Source organism: Bombina bombina, chromosome 11, assembly GCF_027579735.1.
Source record: "Bombina bombina isolate aBomBom1 chromosome 11, aBomBom1.pri, whole genome shotgun sequence".
NCBI classification, from domain to species: Eukaryota; Metazoa; Chordata; class Amphibia; order Anura; family Bombinatoridae; genus Bombina; species Bombina bombina.
In genome coordinates this window covers 199,804,002-199,828,606 of record NC_069509.1, presented here as the reverse complement: position 1 = coordinate 199,828,606, position 24,605 = coordinate 199,804,002, and the positions used below count along the sequence as shown (strand labels likewise).

Genomic DNA, 24,605 nt, shown 5'->3' with positions numbered 1-24,605 from the left:
CGCGACGGTCTAAAGCGCTCGGCTCGGGCGCGACGGTCTAAAGCGCTCGGCTCGGGCGCGACGGTCTAAAGCGCTCGGCTCGGGCGCGACGGTCTAAAGCGCTCGGCTCGGGCGCGACGGTCTAAAGCGCTCGGCTCGGGCGCGACGGTCTAAAGCGCTCGGCTCGGGCGCGACGGTCTACAGCGCTCGGCTCGGGCGCGACGGTCTACAAACTACCTTATAAAGTGTGAATTTGTTCTACTCAGGCTGTGGCTTAATTTCTGACTTCCATGATCTGTAAGATGTTTTCAACTGAAGGTCAATGCTGACACATCCGTGTGTTTGTGTCTTATGCCTGGTGTGTTGCTCAGATTCATTTCTTGTAGTAGTAATACTCTATCATTTTCTCCTCTAAATAAGTTCCAGTTTGACTATAGGTGACCTAAAGCAGGTAGGTAAGGGAGGAATATGCGCTGCATGTTTGAGTGGTTCTCCATATTCCAATAAATGTAGGTTACAGATAGTCTTTGTTTTCTAAACTAGAACGTATTTATTTTTTGTGATGTGTATATCAGCTTCTCCTTCCTCATTAGACAGTTCTTATATTGTGTTTTGTTAGATCCGATATGTACATAGAAAATTGGAAAAACTTCAGGAAGAAATGTCACACACAAACTAAATGTCACATCTATAATAAAATGCAAAATTACTTTATTGTTAATACTAATCTCAATAATAATAATCATCATTCATTCTACTTTTTGATTTCTAGCTAAGCATTTCCCTGTCTTGAGACCTCTTCAGATGTCACCTCCTTGACTCAATATACAACAGGAATGACCTTCCCTGTTATTAACACCTTAATATTAGGCTGATGTGCACAATTGTATGTGTTCCAGAACCCTGAGGTTTCTTAAGTACAAGAGATCTTTTAATTTGTGACAACAATCCTCTCAAAACATCTCAGGTACTGGTCTTAGTTTCTGGGTATGAGCTGAACATTTTATCCTGTGAGGGGGAGCAGATAATCTTGAAGGGTCTGTGATCTGGTTGTATTGGAGGTAGGTTCTTATTACAGGTGTTGAAGGGAGCAGTGGATAAAGCGGTGGCCGTGTATGGACACACAGTGTTATGAGGTTCTTTAGATACAGTTGCTTGTTGGGGAAAACAAAATCCACAGGTCTCCACTGGTTCTGGGCTTCTGCTCTCTGCAGATCCACTTGAAGCACTAATGGCTTCCTCCAGGTAATCTAGAACCAAAGCACGAGAGGTGATTACTTGCCAAAGCCACCTTTAATTGACCACCTATAAACTACATTGGACTTTACTTAACCCCATTACACAATATTAAAGACACACTGAGCCAGGGGCAGCCTGAGATCAATCAGGGTCCTGGGCAAAAATTAGGAAAGGGTCCCCATTGTTTCACACTGACCCAAATGTATTCAAATGAACATGGTAGTCTCCCTGCCCCGCCCCGCCCCCCCCCCAACAGGCCTCCCAAACAACAAGGCTAGAACCCCCAACATCAAGGGCCAGAAACAGGGCCCCCAACCTCCAGGTCCAAATCCCACACTCCATGGACCTCACAGCTACAGACCCCCAACAGGGCACCCCCTTCTCTAGGTCCCCCCAAGCACAAGGCCCCCCACTTAAACCACACTTTATTGCTTAGTTAGTGATAGGGCAGCTGTCAGCCCCAGCTTAAGCAGCACACCAGAAGCCATGCTGGGCCCTCAGTCCGTGTCCTTTTTGCCTAGCTGATCAGTCCATCCCTGCACTGAGCACTTGGTTCTCTCATTTCATAACTTTATCACATAAAGTAAACAGTCTAAAGGAAAAGACTTTTTGTATCCGTTTGTAGAAACCTCTCTTCCTTCTCCAATTACTTTCTACAGGACCTTTTTGACAATTAACCGGTTTTCCCTCCAATATCTGGTACCTACAGCTTGGTCTGGTGTCATTTCCTAACCTTTACATGCTCAGATGATGCTGGGTAATATCTTCTTATTGGTGGCTGAACTAAATGTTTTGTTCACTCCTCATATTTAATCGGACAGTAAAGTCATTTTTATACAAAGATCTGTGTACGTAACTAATGCTTTAGGGGTTTAAAACAATTTAGTCAGCAGAATCTGGCAGTACTTTGTGCATCTGTTGTCACTAAACTAGCTTGTATTGTAGACCCACCTAGTTTCTGTATAGAACTGTTTAGTGAAGCCATCTACTGCTAGCAGTACAGATATCTCAGGGACTAACCTTTGGATAACTCCTTGGAAACAACCTCATCGGTGTTGGATTTAGACAAGAAGTGTTGCTCACGCCTCCTGAGTAGTCGCCATAAGATGCACACACAGACTGCAAGCAGAAGGATGAGACAGATAGCCAGCAGGCAGTAACTCAGCAGCATGTAGTCCGAGGGCATCTGCAACCTGGCATCAATTCTGGCATTGTTCAGTGTCCTGCTGCCTGGAATTACAAGGAGGAGAGATTAGAAGATTGATCTGTCACATGCACTACTGTGTCTGTAATTATTAACCCCTTATCCTTTCCTACATATACAGTTTTGCACTTTGTGATATTCACTTCAGATTCTACTCATTGCCGAATCCTTGTTTTTTTTGTTTTTTTTTTTTTTTTTTGTTTTTTTTTTTTTTTTTTTGTTTTTTTTTACTACCACTAATCATCTGATCTATGTCACCGAGAACATCTGTTGTAAATATTTGTATCAGCTGCAAAAAGACATCCCCTTCCTTTAAAGGGCCACTGTAAGTAAATATTTTTTATGCCTGTTACTAACTAACTACCCCAAATACGCTTTTTATGAAATGCATTTTATTAACATATCTCTACCGTATATCAGAAATCTTGTCTGCAAATTTAATTGTTTTCCAAACCCACTCCGTGGGTATCCTTTGCTCTGTACCAATCCGCTTACAATACCTAGGTTTCAAAATGGCGCTTTAAACACAAAGTTATTGGTTTAAGAATTTTGAACATGCAGTGCTGAAAATAGTGGGCAGGATAACGTGACATCATCGGCGAATAAATGATATAACTTTTAGAACGTTATGAAACTTTGTTTTGGAGAAAATATAGGTCAGTAGGTTTTAATTAATGTTTATTAACTTTTATATGTTAGTTGTTTAGCTTAAAAATTATAATAGAAAGTAATCCTTTAAGCCAGCCAGTATCACCGATAAATGTTAAACAAGCTCTACCACTGAATGCTGAGGCACACAACTAATTGCCCCCTCCACTGACTGCAGTCAGTTCATTTAAACACTCTGCTGTCTATCCTTAAACAAAAACTCTACCTACATAATAAGTCCAAAATGAGTTTGTTGAACAGGACTTGTTAAATACTTGTCTAGAATCTAGTTAAGTGACATTTACATCACAACCCTGGTCTGTCACTGGTCAAATCACCTATATTATCCTGAGATGGTCATGGTGCGGACTTTGTGAGACACAACTTTATCCTTTCCTGCTGAACTAGGGTTGCCACCTGCCCTGGTTTCACTGGCACAGTCCCGGTCTGAGACTGTATGTCCTGTGTCACGGAACTACCGTCAAATGCCCCAGGACGTAGCAGTGAGTACAGATTAAAAAATAAAATAGCTGGTCAGGGGAGTTCTTAGCCCAGGAGGAGAGACGGAGCCTGGAGTATGTGGGAGGGTCACGTCCATCCCTCGCTGTGCTGCGCAGATTTATTAGTGCCATCTAAGGAGACAGACAGTCAAACAGCAGAGGTGCTTGCAGCCGCGCCGGTCCCGTAACAGCACAGAGGTACAATTTACAAACCAATTTGATTTCATATTGAATTTGAGTCTGTGAGAAGCCACGCCCCTCCACCCCCATTTAGAAAGTGTCCAGGAATCTTCTGGGCAAAAGGTGGCAACCCTATGCTGAACTCATTCTCATAGGCCTCTAGTAGTACAAGCACTTGATATGTCAGGTTGCTCAGCAAGTGAAACAACCATACTGCAGGCCTCATGGCCCAGGGCTTTATTGTACTAATGTTTTCCCCAGCTTTTCATTGCAACAGATCTGCATACAAAATGTTTTCAAACTTCAAAGCATTTTAGCTTAATTTATTTAAACAAAATTAGCATTGTTTGCAGTCCAGGGACACACCAATGGAAAAGCCTTAAAAGGACAGTCAACACCAACATTTTATTGTATAAAAAGGTAGATAATTCCTTTATTACCCATTCCCCAGTTTTGCATAACCAACACAGTTATATTAATATACTTTTTACCTTTGTGATTACCCTGCATCTAAGCCTCTGCAGACTGCTCCTTATCTCAGTTATATTAATACACTTTTTACCTGTGTGATTACCTTGTATCTAATCCTCTGCAGACTGCCCCTTATCTCAGTTATATTAATATACTTTTTACCTCTGTGATTACCTTGTATCTAAGCTTCTGCAGACTGCTCCTTATCTCAGTTATATTAATATACTTTTTACCTCTGTGATTACCTTGTATCTAACCCTCTGCAGACTGCCCCTTATCTCATTTATATTAATATAATTTTTACCTCTGTGATTACCTTCTATCTAAGCCTCTGCAGACTGCCCCTTATCTAAGTTATATTAATACACTTTTTACCTCTGTGATTACCCTGTATCTAAGCCTCTGCAGGCCGCCCCTTATTTCAGTTATATTAATATACTTTTTACCTCTGTGATTACCTTGTATCTAACCCTCTGCAGACTGCCCCTTATCTCAGTTATATTAACATACTTTTTACCTCTTTGATTATCCTGTATCTAAAATTCTGCAAACAGCCCCCTTATCTTAGTTATATTAATATACTGTTTACCTCTGTGATTACCTTGTATCTAACCCTCTGCAGACTGCTCCTTATCTCAGTTATATTAATATACTTTTTACCTCTGTGATTACCTTGTATCTAACCCTCTGCAGACTGCCCCTTATCTCAGTTATATTAATATACTTTTTACCTCTGTGATTACCCTGTATCTAATCCTCTGGAGACTGCCCCCTTATCTCAGTTATATTAATACACTATTTACCTCTGTGATTACCTTGTATTTAAGCGTCTGCAAACTGCTCCTTATTTCAGTTCTTTTGAAAGACTTGCATTTTAGCTAATCAGTGCTGACTCCTAAGTAACTTCACGTGCATGAGCTTAATGTTATCTATATGAAACACATGAACTAATGCCCTCTAGTGGTGAAAACTGTCAAAATGCATTCAGATTAGAGGCGGCCTTCAAGGGCTAAGAAATTAGCATATGAGCCTACCTAGGTTTAGCTTTCAACTAAGAATACCAAGTGAACAATGCAAAATTGGTGAAAAAAGTAAATTGGAAAGTTATTTAAAATTACATACCCTATCTGAATCATGAAAGATTATTTTGGACTTGACTGTCTCTTTAAGTTTTGTTATTATGTCCTCTAAAGTGGCTAGTGCTCCTGCACTGAACAAGCAATCACTGTGTATCATGATGCTAGGTTAGTGTTCTGTATACAACAGAATGCACTATAGCCTGTCTGGGTTAGTGGAAAATTACAAGAAAAGCAGCAGAATAAAGTTGTTTCACTGAGTATAATTAGGTGTTTTATTGTTTTTTTAAAGGGTCACTAAACACAGGTTAATGTCCTAATCTGCAAATACATAGTAACAAGACAATGCAATAGCGATTACACTAAATTTCACTAGAATTTCAGAGCAGTGGAATTTGTTTCTGACAAATCTTATCATTTCAGTCCTTTTCCCTGCATCATGTGACAGTCACCAGCGAATCACAGACACACATGTGCATGCTCAGTAGACGCTGGTGCTACAGCAGTTGTGCGTGAAAAAATAAGTATAATGTCCCTTAGGCTGTTCAGTAGTGCAGAGCTCAGGTAATTATTTGTATCTGGTGTGTTAGGGCCACAACTTCTGGAGTTAGTGTGACTCTATCACAGAGGTTTTGTAAATGCTCCTTCTCAGCCCACAAGATGGCGCCGGTGTGTAGTATATAATGTAATGAGGGCACGTGCTGCAATAAAATGCTATCAGACCTAACAAGATGGCGCTGGTGTGTAGTATATAATGTAACAAGGGCACGTGCTGCAATAAAATGCTATCAGACCTAACAAGATGGCGCCGGCGTGTAGTATATAATGTAATGAGGGCACGTGCTGCAATAAAATGCTATCAGACCTAACAAGATCGTGCCGGCGTGTAGTATATAATGTAATGAGGGCACGTGCTGCAATAAAATGCTATCAGACCTAACAAGATGGCGCCGGTGTGTAGTATATAATGTAACGAGGGCACATGCTGCAATAAAATGCTATCAGACCTAACAAGATGGCACCGGTGTGTAGTATATAATGTAATGAGGGCACGTGCTGCAATAAAATGCTATCAGACCTAACAAGATGGCGCTGGTGTGTAGTATATAATGTAATGAGGGCACGTGCTGCAATAAAATGCTATCAGACCTAACAAGATCGTGCCGGCGTGTAGTATATAATGTAATGAGGGCACGTGCTGCAATAAAATGCTATCAGACCTAACAAGATGGCGCCGGTGTGTAGTATATAATGTAACGAGGGCACATGCTGCAATAAAATGCTATCAGACCTAACAAGATGGCACCGGTGTGTAGTATATAATGTAATGAGGGCACGTGCTGCAATAAAATGCTATCAGACCTAACAAGATGGCGCTGGTGTGTAGTATATAATGTAATGAGGGCACGTGCTGCAATAAAATGCTATCAGACCTAACAAGATGGTGCCGGTGTGTAGTATATAATGTAATGAGGGCACGTGCTGCAATAAAATGCTATCAGACCTAACAAGATGGCGCCGGTGTGTAGTATATAATGTAATGAGGGCACGTGCTGCAATAAAATGCTATCAGAACTAACAAGATGGTGCCGGTGTGAATTATATAATGAGGGCACGTGCTGCAATAAAATGCTATCAGACCTAACAAGATGGTGCCGGCGTGTAGTATATAATGTAATGAGGGCACGTGCTGCAATAAAATGCTATCAGACCTAACAAGATGGCGCCGTGTGTAGTGTAGTATATAATGTAATGAGGGCACGTGCTGCAATAAAATGCTATAAGACCTAACAAGATAGTGCTGGTGTGTAGTATATAATGTAATGAGGGCACGTGCTGCAATGAAATGCTATCAGACCTAACAAGATGGCGCCGGTGTGTAGTATATAATGTAATGAGGGCACGTGCTGCAATAAAATGCTATCAGACCTAACAAGATGGCGCCGGTGTGTAGTATATAATGTAATGAGGGCACGTGCTGCAATAAAATGCTATCAGACCTAACAAGATGGCGCCGGTGTGTAGTATATAATGTAATGAGGGCACGTGCTGCAATAAAATGCTATCAGACCTAACAAGATGGCGCCGGTGTGTAGTATATAATGTAACGAGGGCACGTGCTGCAATAAAATGCTATCAGACCTAACAAGATGGTGCCGGTGTGTAGTATATAATGTAACAAGGGCACGTGCTGCAATAAAATGCTATCAGACCTAACAAGATAGTGCCGGTATGTAGTATATAATGTAACGAGGGCACGTGCTGCAATAAAATGCTATCAGACCTAACAAGATGGCGCCGGTGTGTAGTATATAATGTAACGAGGGCACGTGCTGCAATAAAATGCTATCAGACCTAACAAGATGGCGCTGTGTGTAGTGTAGTATATAATGTAATGAGGGCACGTGCTGCAATAAAATGCTATCAGACCTAACAAGATGGCGCCGGTGTGTAGTATATAATGTAACAAGGGCACATGCTGCAATAAAATGCTATCAGACCTAACAAGATGGCGCCGGTGTGTAGTATATAATGTAATGAGGGCACGTGCTGCAATAAAATGCTATCAGACCTAACAAGATGGCGCTGGTGTGTAGTATATAATGTAATGAGGGCACGTGCTGCAATAAAATGCTATCAGACCTAACAAGATGGTGCCGGTGTGTAGTATATAATGTAATGAGGGCACGTGCTGCAATAAAATGCTATCAGACCTAACAAGATGGCGCCGGTGTGTAGTATATAATGTAATGAGGGCACGTGCTGCAATAAAATGCTATCAGAACTAACAAGATGGTGCCGGTGTGAATTATATAATGTAATGAGGGCACGTGCTGCAATAAAATGCTATCAGACCTAACAAGATGGTGCCGGCGTGTAGTATATAATGTAATGAGGGCACGTGCTGCAATAAAATGCTATCAGACCTAACAAGATGGCGCCGTGTGTAGTGTAGTATATAATGTAATGAGGGCACGTGCTGCAATAAAATGCTATCAGACCTAACAAGATGGCGCCGTGTGTAGTATATAATGTAATGAGGGCACGTGCTGCAATAAAATGCTATCAGACCTAACAAGATGGCGCCGGTGTGTAGTATATAATGTAATGAGGGCACGTGCTGCAATAAAATGCTATCAGACCTAACAAGATGGCGCCGGTGTGTAGTATATAATGTAATGAGGGCACGTGCTGCAATAAAATGCTATCAGACCTAACAAGATGGCGCCGGTGTGTAGTATATAATGTAACGAGGGCACGTGCTGCAATAAAATGCTATCAGACCTAACAAGATGGCGCCGGTGTGTAGTATATAATGTAACAAGGGCACGTGCTGCAATAAAATGCTATCAGACCTAACAAGATAGTGCCGGTATGTAGTATATAATGTAACGAGGGCACGTGCTGCAATAAAATGCTATCAGACCTAACAAGATAGCGCCGGTGTGTAGTATATAATGTAACGAGGGCACGTGCTGCAATAAAATGCTATCAGACCTAACAAGATGGCGCCGTGTGTAGTGTAGTATATAATGTAATGAGGGCACGTGCTGCAATAAAATGCTATCAGACCTAACAAGATGGTGCCGGTGTGTAGTATATAATGTAATGAGGGCACGTGCTGCAATAAAATGCTATCAGACCTAACAAGATGGCGCCGGTGTGTAGTATATAATTTAATGAGGGCACGTGCTGCAATAAAATGCTATCAGACCTAACAAGATGGCGCCGGTGTGTAGTATATAATGTAATGAGGGCACGTGCTGCAATAAAATGCTATCAGACCTAACAAGATGGCGCCGGCGTGTAGTATATAATGTAATGAGGGCACGTGCTGCAATAAAATGCTATCAGACCTAACAAGATGGCGCCGGTGTGTAGTATATAATGTAATGAGGGCACGTGCTGCAATAAAATGCTATCAGACCTAACAAGATGGCGCTGGTGTGTAGTATATAATGTAATGAGGGCACGTGCTGCAATAAAATGCTATCAGACCTAACAAGATGGCGCTGGTGTGAATTATATAATGTAATGAGGGCACGTGCTGCAATAAAATGCTATCAGACCTAACAAGATGGCACCGGTGTGTAGTATATAATGTAATGAGGGCACGTGCTGCAATAAAATGCTATCAGACCTAACAAGATGGCGCTGGTGTGTAGTATATAATGTAATGAGGGCACGTGCTGCAATAAAATGCTATCAGACCTAACAAGATGGCGCCCGCGTGTAGTATATAATGTAATGAGGGCACGTGCTGCAATAAAATGCTATTAGACCTAACAAGATAGCGCTGGTGTGTAGTATATAATGTAACGAGGGCACGTGCTGCAATAAAATGCTATCAGACCTAACAAGATAGCGCCGGTGTGTAGTATATAATGTAATGAGGGCACGTGCTGCAATAAAATGCTATCAGACCTAACAAGATGGCGCCGGTGTGTAGTATATAATGTAATGAGGGCACGTGCTGCAATAAAATGCTATCAGACCTAACAAGATGGCGCCGGTGTGTAGTATATAATGTAATGAGGGCACGTGCTGCAATAAAATGCTATCAGACCTAACAAGATGGTGCCGGTATGTAGTATATAATGTAATGAGGGCACGTGCTGCAATAAAATGCTATCAGACCTAACAAGATGGCGCCGGTGTGTAGTATATAATGTAACGAGGGCACGTGCTGCAATAAAATGCTATCAGACCTAACAAAATGGCGCCGGTGTGTAGTATATAATGTAACAAGGGCACGTGCTGCAATAAAATGCTATCAGACCTAACAAGATAGTGCCGGTATGTAGTATATAATGTAACGAGGGCACGTGCTGCAATAAAATGCTATCAGACCTAACAAGATAGCGCCGGTGTGTAGTATATAATGTAACGAGGGCACGTGCTGCAATAAAATGCTATCAGACCTAACAAGATGGCGCCGTGTGTAGTGTAGTATATAATGTAATGAGGGCACGTGCTGCAATAAAATGCTATCAGACCTAACAAGATGGTGCCGGTGTGTAGTATATAATGTAATGAGGGCACGTGCTGCAATAAAATGCTATCAGACCTAACAAGATGGTGCCGGTGTGTAGTATATAATTTAATGAGGGCACGTGCTGCAATAAAATGCTATCAGACCTAACAAGATGGCGCCGGTGTGTAGTATATAATGTAATGAGGGCACGTGCTGCAATAAAATGCTATCAGACCTAACAAGATGGCGCCGGCGTGTAGTATATAATGTAATGAGGGCACGTGCTGCAATAAAATGCTATCAGACCTAACAAGATGGCGCCGGTGTGTAGTATATAATGTAATGAGGGCACGTGCTGCAATAAAATGCTATCAGACCTAACAAGATGGCGCTGGTGTGTAGTATATAATGTAATGAGGGCACGTGCTGCAATAAAATGCTATCAGACCTAACAAGATGGCGCTGGTGTGAATTATATAATGTAATGAGGGCACGTGCTGCAATAAAATGCTATCAGACCTAACAAGATGGCACCGGTGTGTAGTATATAATGTAATGAGGGCACGTGCTGCAATAAAATGCTATCAGACCTAACAAGATGGCGCTGGTGTGTAGTATATAATGTAATGAGGGCACGTGCTGCAATAAAATGCTATCAGACCTAACAAGATGGCGCCCGCGTGTAGTATATAATGTAATGAGGGCACGTGCTGCAATAAAATGCTATCAGACCTAACAAGATAGCGCTGGTGTGTAGTATATAATGTAACGAGGGCACGTGCTGCAATAAAATGCTATCAGACCTAACAAGATAGCGCCGGTGTGTAGTATATAATGTAATGAGGGCACGTGCTGCAATAAAATGCTATCAGACCTAACAAGATGGCGCCGGTGTGTAGTATATAATGTAATGAGGGCACGTGCTGCAATAAAATGCTATCAGACCTAACAAGATGGCGCCGGTGTGTAGTATATAATGTAATGAGGGCACGTGCTGCAATAAAATGCTATCAGACCTAACAAGATGGTGCCGGTATGTAGTATATAATGTAATGAGGGCACGTGCTGCAATAAAATGCTATCAGACCTAACAAGATGGCGCCGGTGTGTAGTATATAATGTAACGAGGGCACGTGCTGCAATAAAATGCTATCAGACCTAACAAGATAGCGCTGGTGTGTAGTATATAATGTAATGAGGGCACGTGCTGCAATAAAATGCTATCAGACCTAACAAGATGGTGCCGGTATGTAGTATATAATGTAATGAGGGCACGTGCTGCAATAAAATGCTATCAGACCTAACAAGATGGCGCCGGTGTGTAGTATATAATGTAACGAGGGCACGTGCTGCAATAAAATGCTATCAGACCTAACAAGATGGCGCTGGTGTGTAGTATATAATGTAATGAGGGCACGTGCTGCAATAAAATGCTATCAGACCTAACAAGATGGCGCCGGTGTGTAGTATATAATGTAATGAGGGCACGTGCTGCAATAAAATTCTATCAGACCTAACAAGAGCGAAAAATACAACTTGCTGACAACAGGCACCTAACACTTTGTCACCTAGGCAGGGGCAGACAACACCTGGCCTGCACTAGCTGTCCCCAATACATCTGCCGGAAGTCTATTCTATGTATCAACTACTCACTCTGCTGCTGCTGCTGTTGTATTGGTGCTCTGCACATAAATATATCTTCCTGCACTTCAATAACTCCTCTTCACGTCACCTATCTCATTTCTATTATAGTGACGTTTTATTTCCTTAGCCCTCAAGTGCTCATAGTAAAACATAAACCAAATTAATTTGTTTTCATAAGTTCTCGCACACAATAAGGGCTAGATTACAAGTGAGGTGCAAGCGATATGTTTTCACAATCCGTTTTAATTGCGTGATATGCGATTTACGTTACAATTCTCACCGCTATCTCAGAGCTGTGGTTAACTGTTTCCTAAACTAAAAAGTGTCACAAAACACCTAAAAAATACATTGCAAAGTTCAGTTACACTAATAATACTATCTAATAAATATATATTACACAGTACAGTTACACATATAATAACACTATCTAATAAATATACCTTACACAGTACAGTTACACTCATAATAACACTATCTAATAAATATACATTACACAGTACAGTTACACTCATAATAACACTATCTAATAAATATACCTTACACAGTACAGTTACACACATAATAACACTATCTAATAAATATACATTACACAGTACAGTTACACACATAATAACACTATCTAATAACAATATATTACACAGTACAGTTACACTCATAATAACACTATCTAATAAATATACATTACACAGTACAGTTACACACATAATAACACCATCTAATAAATATACATTACACAGTACAGTTACACACGTAATAACACTGTCTAATAAATATACATTACACAGTACAGTTACACACATAATAACACTGTCTAATAAATATACATTACACAGTACAGTTACACACATAATAACACTATCTAATAAATATACATTACACAGTACAGTTACACTCATAATAACACTATCTAATAACAATACATTACACGGTACAGTTACACTAATAATAACACTATCTAATAAATATACATTACACAGTACAGTTACACACATAAAACTGTCTAATAAATATTCATTACACAGTACAGTTACACTCATAATAACACTATCTAATAACAATACATTACACGGTACAGTTACACTAATAATAACACTATCTAATAAATATACATTACACAGTACAGTTACACACATAAAACTGTCTAATAAATATACATTACACAGTACAGTTACATACAACACTATCTAATACATATACATTACACAGTACAGTTACACACATAACACCATCTAATAACAATACATTACACAGTACAGTTACACTCATAATAACATTATCTAATAAATATACATTACACAGTACAGTTACACACATAACACTATCTAATAATTATACATTACACAGTACAGTTATACACATAATAACACTATCTAATAAACATACATTACATAGTACAGTTACACACATAACACTGTCTAATAAATATACATTGCACAGTACAGTTACACACATAATAACATCTAATAAATATACATTACACAGTACAGTTACACACATAATAACAGCATCTAATAACGATACATTACACAGTACAGTTACACTAATAATAACACTATCTAATAACAATATATTACACAGTACAGTTACACTAATAATAACACTATCTAATAACAATATATTACACAGTACAGTTACACTAATAATAACACTATCTAATAACAATATATTACACAGTACAGTTACACTAATAACAGTATCTAATAACTATATTACACAGTACAGTTACACTCATAATAATACTGTATAATAAATATACATTACACAGTACAGTTATACACATAACACCATCTAATAAATATACATTACACAGTACAGTTACACACATAATACCACTGTATAATAAATATACATTACACAGTACAGTTACACACATAATAACACCATCTAATAAATATACATTACACAGTACAGTTACACTCATAATAACACTGTCTAATAAATATACATTACACAGTACAGTTACACACATAATAACACTGTCTAATAAATATACATTACACAGTACAGTTACACACATAATAACACTATTTAATAACAATATATTACAAAGAACAGTTACACACATAATAACACTATCTAATAACAATATATTACACAGTACAGTTACACACATAATAACACTGTCTAATAAATATACATTACACAGTACAGTTACACACATAATAACACTATCTAATAACAATACATTACACAGTACAGTTACACTAATAACACTATCTAATAAATATACATTACACAGTACAGTTACACTAATAACACCATCTAATAAATATACATTACACAGTACAGTTACACTAATAACACTGTCTAATAAATATACATTATACAATACAGTTACACACATAATAACACTGTCTAATAAATATACATTACACAGTACAGTTACACACATAATAACACTATCTAATAACAATACATTACACAGTACAGTTACACTAATAACACTATCTAATAAATATACATTACACAGTGCAGTTACACTAATAATAACACCATCTAATAAATATACATTACACAGTACAGTTACACTAATAACACTGTCTAATAAATATACATTACACAGTACAGTTACACACATAATAACACTATCTAATAAATATACATTACACAGTACAGTTACACATAATAACACTATCTAATAAATATACATTACACAGTACAGTTACACTAATAATAACACCATCTAATAAATATACATTACACAGTACAGTTACACTAATAATAACACCATCTAATAAATATACATTACACAGTACAGTTACACTAATAATAACACCATCTAATATATATACATTAAACAGTACAGTTACACACATAATAACACTATCTAATAAATATACATTACACAGTACAGTTACACATATAATAACACTGTCTAATAAATATACATTACACAATACAGTTACACACATAATAACACTGTCTAATAAATATACATTACACAATACAGTTACACACATAATAACACTGTCTAATAAATATACATTACACAGTACAGTTACACTAATAACACCATCTAATAAATATACATTACACAGTACAGTTACACTAATAACACTGTCTAATAAATATACATTACACAGTACAGTTACACACATAATAACACTATCTAATAAATATACATTACACAGTACAGTTACACATAATAACACTATCTAATAAATATACATTACACAGTACAGTTACACTAATAATAACACAATCTAATAAATATACATTACACAGTACAGTTACACTAATAATACCATCTAATAAATATACATTACACAGTACAGTTACACTAATAATAACACCATCTAATAAATATACATTACACAATACAGTTACACACATAATAACACTGTCTAATAAATATACATTACACAGTACAGTTACACACATAATAACACTATCTAATAAATATACATTACACAGTACAGTTACACACATAATAACACCATCTAATAAATATACATTACACAGTACAGTTACACTAATAATAACACCATCTAATAAATATACATTACACAGTACAGTTACACACATAATAACACTATCTAATTACTATATGACACAGTACAGTTACAAAAAATAATAACACTATCTAATAACAATATATTACAAAGTACAGTTACACTCATAATAACACTGTATAATAAATATACATTACACAGTACAGTTATACACATAACACCATCTAATAAATATACATTACACAGTACAGTTACACTCATAATAACACTGTATAATAAATATACATTACACAGTACAGTTACACACATAATAACACCATCTAATAAATATACATTACACAGTACAGTTACACACATAATAACACTATCTAATAACAATATATTACACAGTACAGTTACACACATAATAACACTATCTAATAACAATATATTACACATTACAGTTTCACACACATAATAACACTGTATAATAAATATACATTACACAGTACAGTTACACACAATAACACTAATAAATATACATTACACAGTACAGTTACACACATAATAACACTATCTAATAACAATACATTACACAGTACAGTTACACTAATAATAACACTATCTAATAAATATACATTACACAGTACAGTTATACACATAATAACACCATCTAATAAATATACATTACACAGTACAGTTACACTAATAACACTGTCTAATAAATATACATTACACAATACAGTTACACACATAATAACACTGTCTAATAAATATACATTACACAGTACAGTTACACACATAATAAAACTATCTAATAAATATACATTACACAGTACAGTTACACACATAATAACACTATCTAATAAATAAATATTACACAGTACAGTTACACTAATAATAACACCATCTAATAAATATACATTACACAGTACAGTTCCACTAATAATAACACTATCTAATAAATATACATTACACAGTACAGTTATACACATAATAACACCATCTAATAAATATACATTACACAGTACAGTTACACTAATAACACTGTCTAATAAATATACATTACACAGTACAGTTACACACATAACACCATCTAATAAATATACATTACACAGTACAGTTACACTCATAATAACACTATCTAATAAATATACATTACACAGTACAGTTACACTTATAATAACACTATCTAATAAATATACATTACATAGTACAGTTACACTCATACTGACACCCCTAATAAATATACATTACATAGTACAGTTACACTCATACTGACACCACTAATAAATATACATTACACAGTACAGTTACACACATAATAACACTATCTAATAACAATATATTACACAGTACAGTTACACTCATAATAACACTATCTAATAAATATACATTACACAGTACAGTTACACACATAATAACACCATCTAATAAATATACATTACACAGTACAGTTACACACGTAATAACACTGTCTAATAAATATACATTACACAGTACAGTTACACACATAATAACACTGTCTAATAAATATACATTACACAGTACAGTTACACACATAATAACACTATCTAATAAATATACATTACACAGTACAGTTACACTCATAATAACACTATCTAATAACAATACATTACACGGTACAGTTACACTAATAATAACACTATCTAATAAATATACATTACACAGTACAGTTACACACATAAAACTGTCTAATAAATATACATTACACAGTACAGTTACACTCATAATAACACTATCTAATAACAATACATTACACGGTACAGTTACACTAATAATAACACTATCTAATAAATATACATTACACAGTACAGTTACACACATAAAACTGTCTAATAAATATACATTACACAGTACAGTTACATACAACACTATCTAATACATATACATTACACAGTACAGTTACACACATAACACCATCTAATAACAATACATTACACAGTACAGTTACACTCATAATAACATTATCTAATAAATATACATTACACAGTACAGTTACACACATAACACTGTCTAATAAATATACATTACACAGTACAGTTACACACATAACACTATCTAATAATTATACATTACACAGTACAGTTATACACATAATAACACTATCTAATAAACATACATTACATAGTACAGTTACACACATAACACTATCTAATAATTATACATTGCACAGTACAGTTACACACATAATAACATCTAATAAATATACATTACACAGTACAGTTACACACATAATAACAGCATCTAATAACGATACATTACACAGTACAGTTACACTAATAATAACACTATCTAATAACAATATATTACACAGTACAGTTACACTAATAATAACACTATCTAATAACAATATATTACACAGTACAGTTACACTAATAACAGTATCTAATAACTATATTACACAGTACAGTTACACTCATAATAACACTGTATAATAAATATACATTACACAGTACAGTTATACACATAACACCATCTAATAAATATACATTACACAGTACAGTTACACACATAATACCACTGTATAATAAATATACATTACACAGTACAGTTACACACATAATAACACCATCTAATAAATATACATTACACAGTACAGTTACACTCATAATAACACTGTCTAATAAATATACATTACACAGTACAGTTACACACATAATAACACTGTCTAATAAATATACATTACACAGTACAGTTACACACATAATAACACTATTTAATAACAATATATTACAAAGTACAGTTACACACATAATAACACTATCTAATAACAATATATTACACAGTACAGTTACACACATAATAACACTGTCTAATAAATATACATTACACAGTACAGTTACACACATAATAACACTATCTAATAACAATACATTACACAGTACAGTTACACTAATAACACTATCTAATAAATATACATTACACAGTACAGTTACACACAATAACACTAATAAATATACATTACACAGTACAGTTACACACATAATAACACTATCTAATAACAATACATTACACAGTACAGTTACACTAATAATAACACTATCTAATAAATATACATTACACAGTACAGTTATACACATAATAACACCATCTAATAAATATACATTACACAGTACAGTTACACTAATAACACTGTCTAATAAATATACATTACACAATACAGTTACACACATAATAACACTGTCTAATAAATATACATTACACAGTACAGTTACACACATAATAAAACTATCTAATAAATATACATTACACAGTACAGTTACACACATAATAACACTATCTAATAAATAAATATTACACAGTACAGTTACACTAATAATAACACCATCTAATAAATATACATTACACAGTACAGTTACACTAATAATAACACTATCTAATAAATATACATTACACAGTACAGTTATACACATAATAACACCATCTAATAAATATACATTACACAGTACAGTTACACTAATAACACTGTCTAATAAATATACATTACACAGTACAGTTACACACATAACACCATCTAATAAATATACATTACACAGTACAGTTACACTCATAATAACACTAATAAATATACATTACACAGTACAGTTACACTTATAATAACACTATCTAATAAATATACATTACATAGTACAGTTACACTCATACTGACACCACTAATAAATATACATTACATAGTACAGTTACACTCATACTGACACCACTAATAAATATACATTACACAGTACAGTTACACACATAATAACACTATCTAATAAAAATATATTACACAGTACAGTTACACTCATAATAACACTATCTAATAAATATACATTACACAGTACAGTTACACACATAATAACACCATCTAATAAATATACATTACACAGTACAGTTACACACGTAATAACACTGTCTAATAAATATACATTACACAGTACAGTTACACACATAATAACACTGTCTAATAAATATACATTACACAGTACAGTTACACACATAATAACACTATCTAATAAATATACATTACACAGTACAGTTACACTCATAATAACACTATCTAATAACAATACATTACACGGTACAGTTACACTAATAATAACACTATCTAATAAATATACATTACACAGTACAGTTACACACATAAAACTGTCTAATAAATATACATTACACAGTACAGTTACACTCATAATAACACTATCTAATAACAATACATTACACGGTACAGTTACACTAATAATAACACTATCTAATAAATATACATTACACAGTACAGTTACACACATAAAACTGTCTAATAAATATACATTACACAGTACAGTTACATACAACACTATCTAATACATATACATTACACAGTACAGTTACACACATAACACCATATAATAACAATACATTACACAGTACAGTTACACTCATAATAACATTATCTAATAAATATACATTACACAGTACAGTTACACACATAACACTGTCTAATAAATATACATTACACAGTACAGTTACACACATAACACTATCTAATAATTATACATTACACAGTACAGTTATACACATAATAACACTATCTAATAAACATACATTACATAGTACAGTTACACACATAACACTGTCTAATAAATATACATTGCACAGTACAGTTACACACATAATAACATCTAATAAATATACATTACGCAGTACAGTTACACACATAATAACAGCATCTAATAACGATACATTACACAGTACAGTTACACTAATAATAACACTATCTAATAACAATATATTACACAGTACAGTTACACTAATAATAACACTATCTAATAACAATATATTACACAGTACAGTTACACTAATAACAGTATCTAATAACTATATTACACAGTACAGTTACACTCATAATAACACTGTATAATAAATATACATTACACAGTACAGTTATACACATAACACCATCTAATAAATATACATTACACAGGCGCTCGGGCGCGACGGTCTAAAGCGCTCGGCTCGGGCGCGACGGTCTAAAGCGCTCGGCTCGGGCGCGACGGTCTAAAGCGCTCGGCTCGGGCGCGACGGTCTAAAGCGCTCGGCTCGGGCGCGACGGTCTAAAGCGCTCGGCTCGGGCGCGACGGTCTAAAGCGCTCGGCTCGGGCGCGACGGTCTAAAGCGCTCGGCTCGGGCGCGACGGTCTACAGCGCTCGGCTCGGGCGCGACGGTCTACAGCGCTCGGCTCGGGCGCGACGGTCTACAAACTACCTTATAAAGTGTGAATTTGTTCTACTCAGGCTGTGGCTTAATTTCTGACTTCCATGATCTGTAAGATGTTTTCAACTGAAGGTCAATGCTGACACATCCGTGTGTTTGTGTCTTATGCCTGGTGTGTTGCTCAGATTCATTTCTTGTAGTAGTAATACTCTATCATTTTCTCCTCTAAATAAGTTCCAGTTTGACTATAGGTGACCTAAAGCAGGTAGGTAAGGGAGGAATATGCGCTGCATGTTTGAGTGGTTCTCCATATTCCAATAAATGTAGGTTACAGATAGTCTTTGTTTTCTAAACTAGAACGTATTTATTTTTTGTGATGTGTATATCAGCTTCTCCTTCCTCATTAGACAGTTCTTATATTGTGTTTTGTTAGATCCGATATGTACATAGAAAATTGGAAAAACTTCAGGAAGAAATGTCACACACAAACTAAATGTCACATCTATAATAAAATGCAAAATTACTTTATTGTTAATACTAATCTCAATAATAATAATCATCATTCATTCTACTTTTTGATTTCTAGCTAAGCATTTCCCTGTCTTGAGACCTCTTCAGATGTCACCTCCTTGACTCAATAACAGGGAAGGTCATTCCTGTTGTATATTAACACCTTAATATTAGGCTGATGTGCACAATTGTATGTGTTCCAGAACCCTGAGGTTTCTTAAGTACAAGAGATCTTTTAATTTGTGACAACAATCCTCTCAAAACATCTCAGGTACTGGTCTTAGTTTCTGGGTATGAGCTGAACATTTTATCCTGTGAGGGGGAGCAGATAATCTTGAAGGGTCTGTGATCTGGTTGTATTGGAGGTAGGTTCTTATTACAGGTGTTGAAGGGAGCAGTGGATAAAGCGGTGGCCGTGTATGGACACACAGTGTTATGAGGTTCTTTAGATACAGTTGCTTGTTGGGGAAAACAAAATCCACAGGTCTCCACTGGTTCTGGGCTTCTGCTCTCTGCAGATCCACTTGAAGCACTAATGGCTTCCTCCAGGTAATCTAGAACCAAAGCACGAGAGGTGATTACTTGCCAAAGCCACCTTTAATTGACCACCTATAAACTACATTGGACTTTACTTAACCCCATTACACAATATTAAAGACACACTGAGCCAGGGGCAGCCTGAGATCAATCAGGGTCCTGGGCAAAAATTAGGAAAGGGTCCCCATTGTTTCACACTGACCCAAATGTATTCAAATGAACATGGTAGTCTCCCTGCCCCGCCCCGCCCCCCCCCCCAACAGGCCTCCCAAACAACAAGGCTAGAACCCCCAACATCAAGGGCCAGAAACAGGGCCCCCAACCTCCAGGTCCAAATCCCACACTCCATGGACCTCACAGCTACAGACCCCCAACAGGGCACCCCCTTCTCTAGGTCCCCCCAAGCACAAGGCCCCCCACTTAAACCACACTTTATTGCTTAGTTAGTGATAGGGCAGCTGTCAGCCCCAGCTTAAGCAGCACACCAGAAGCCATGCTGGGCCCTCAGTCCGTGTCCTTTTTGCCTAGCTGATCAGTCCATCCCTGCACTGAGCACTTGGTTCTCTCATTTCATAACTTTATCACATAAAGTAAACAGTCTAAAGGAAAAGACTTTTTGTATCCGTTTGTAGAAACCTCTCTTCCTTCTCCAATTACTTTCTACAGGACCTTTTTGACAATTAACCGGTTTTCCCTCCAATATCTGGTACCTACAGCTTGGTCTGGTGTCATTTCCTAACCTTTACATGCTCAGATGATGCTGGGTAATATCTTCTTATTGGTGGCTGAACTAAATGTTTTGTTCACTCCTCATATTTAATCGGACAGTAAAGTCATTTTTATACAAAGATCTGTGTACGTAACTAATGCTTTAGGGGTTTAAAACAATTTAGTCAGCAGAATCTGGCAGTACTTTGTGCATCTGTTGTCACTAAACTAGCTTGTATTGTAGACCCACCTAGTTTCTGTATAGAACTGTTTAGTGAAGCCATCTACTGCTAGCAGTACAGATATCTCAGGGACTAACCTTTGGATAACTCCTTGGAAACAACCTCATCGGTGTTGGATTTAGACAAGAAGTGTTGCTCACGCCTCCTGAGTAGTCGCCATAAGATGCACACACAGACTGCAAGCAGAAGGATGAGACAGATAGCCAGCAGGCAGTAACTCAGCAGCATGTAGTCCGAGGGCATCTGCAACCTGGCATCAATTCTGGCATTGTTCAGTGTCCTGCTGCCTGGAATTACAAGGAGGAGAGATTAGAAGATTGATCTGTCACATGCACTACTGTGTCTGTAATTATTAACCCCTTATCCTTTCCTACATATACAGTTTTGCACTTTGTGATATTCACTTCAGATTCTACTCATTGCCGAATCCTTGTTTTTTTTTTTTTTTTTTTGTTTTTTTTTTTTTTTTTTTGTTTTTTTTTACTACCACTAATCATCTGATCTATGTCACCGAGAACATCTGTTGTAAATATTTGTATCAGCTGCAAAAAGACATCCCCTTCCTTTAAAGGGCCACTGTAAGTAAATATTTTTTATGCCTGTTACTAACTAATTACCCCAAATACGCTTTTTATGAAATGCATTTTATTAACATATCTCTACCGTATATCAGAAATCTTGTCTGCAAATTTAATTGTTTTCCAAACCCACTCCGTGGGTATCCTTTGCTCTGTACCAATCCGCTTACAATACCTAGGTTTCAAAATGGCGCTTTAAACACAAAGTTATTGGTTTAAGAATTTTGAACATGCAGTGCTGAAAATAGTGGGCAGGATAACGTGACATCATCGGCGAATAAATGATATAACTTTTAGAACGTTATGAAACTTTGTTTTGGAGAAAATATAGGTCAGTAGGTTTTAATTAATGTTTATTAACTTTTATATGTTAGTTGTTTAGCTTAAAAATTATAATAGAAAGTAATCCTTTAAGCCAGCCAGTATCACCGATAAATGTTAAACAAGCTCTACCACTGAATGCTGAGGCACACAACTAATTGCCCCCTCCACTGACTGCAGTCAGTTCATTTAAACACTCTGCTGTCTATCCTTAAACAAAAACTCTACCTACATAATAAGTCCAAAATGAGTTTGTTGAACAGGACTTGTTAAATACTTGTCTAGAATCTAGTTAAGTGACATTTACATCACAACCCTGGTCTGTCACTGGTCAAATCACCTATATTATCCTGAGATGGTCATGGTGCGGACTTTGTGAGACACAACTTTATCCTTTCCTGCTGAACTAGGGTTGCCACCTGCCCTGGTTTCACTGGCACAGTCCCGGTCTGAGACTGTATGTCCTGTGTCACGGAACTACCGTCAAATGCCCCAGGACGTAGCAGTGAGTACAGATTAAAAAATAAAATAGCTGGTCAGGGGAGTTCTTAGCCCAGGAGGAGAGACGGAGCCTGGAGTATGTGGGAGGGTCACGTCCATCCCTCGCTGTGCTGCGCAGATTTATTAGTGCCATCTAAGGAGACAGACAGTCAAACAGCAGAGGTGCTTGCAGCCGCGCCGGTCCCGTAACAGCACAGAGGTACAATTTACAAACCAATTTGATTTCATATTGAATTTGAGTCTGTGAGAAGCCACGCCCCTCCACCCCCATTTAGAAAGTGTCCAGGAATCTTCTGGGCAAAAGGTGGCAACCCTATGCTGAACTCATTCTCATAGGCCTCTAGTAGTACAAGCACTTGATATGTCAGGTTGCTCAGCAAGTGAAACAACCATACTGCAGGCCTCATGGCCCAGGGCTTTATTGTACTAATGTTTTCCCCAGCTTTTCATTGCAACAGATCTGCATACAAAATGTTTTCAAACTTCAAAGCATTTTAGCTTAATTTATTTAAACAAAATTAGCATTGTTTGCAGTCCAGGGACACACCAATGGAAAAGCCTTAAAAGGACAGTCAACACCAACATTTTATTGTATAAAAAGGTAGATAATTCCTTTATTACCCATTCCCCAGTTTTGCATAACCAACACAGTTATATTAATATACTTTTTA

The 24,605-nt window shown here is 36.7% G+C and overlaps 1 protein-coding gene across 1 annotated transcript; it reads right to left on the bottom strand.

The window, feature by feature from the left end:
* Positions 1 to 942: 942 nt before the first annotated feature.
* On the bottom strand, positions 943 to 24,341 carry TNFRSF13B (TNF receptor superfamily member 13B). The gene is made up of 5 exons (XM_053694288.1): positions 24,200 to 24,341; positions 22,612 to 22,821; positions 21,323 to 21,601; positions 2,239 to 2,448; positions 943 to 1,229 (listed from the first exon to the last, which is right to left on the bottom strand). Exons 1-5 carry the CDS (start codon positions 24,339 to 24,341, stop codon positions 943 to 945), a joined length of 1,128 nt encoding a protein of 375 aa, XP_053550263.1.
* Positions 24,342 to 24,605: the final 264 nt, after the last annotated feature.

Coding starts and splice junctions, on each gene's coding strand:
- TNFRSF13B (XM_053694288.1), bottom strand. CDS start 24,341: ATGAGGCCTGCAGTATGGTTGTTTCACTTGCTGAGCAACCTGACATAT. Junction 21,602..22,611: donor TTCCAAGGAGTTATCCAAAG/GTTAGTCCCTGA, acceptor CTTTGGTTCTAG/ATTACCTGGAGGAAGCCATT. Junction 2,449..21,322: donor ATACCCAGAAACTAAGACCA/GTACCTGAGATG, acceptor TTGTAATTCCAG/GCAGCAGGACACTGAACAAT.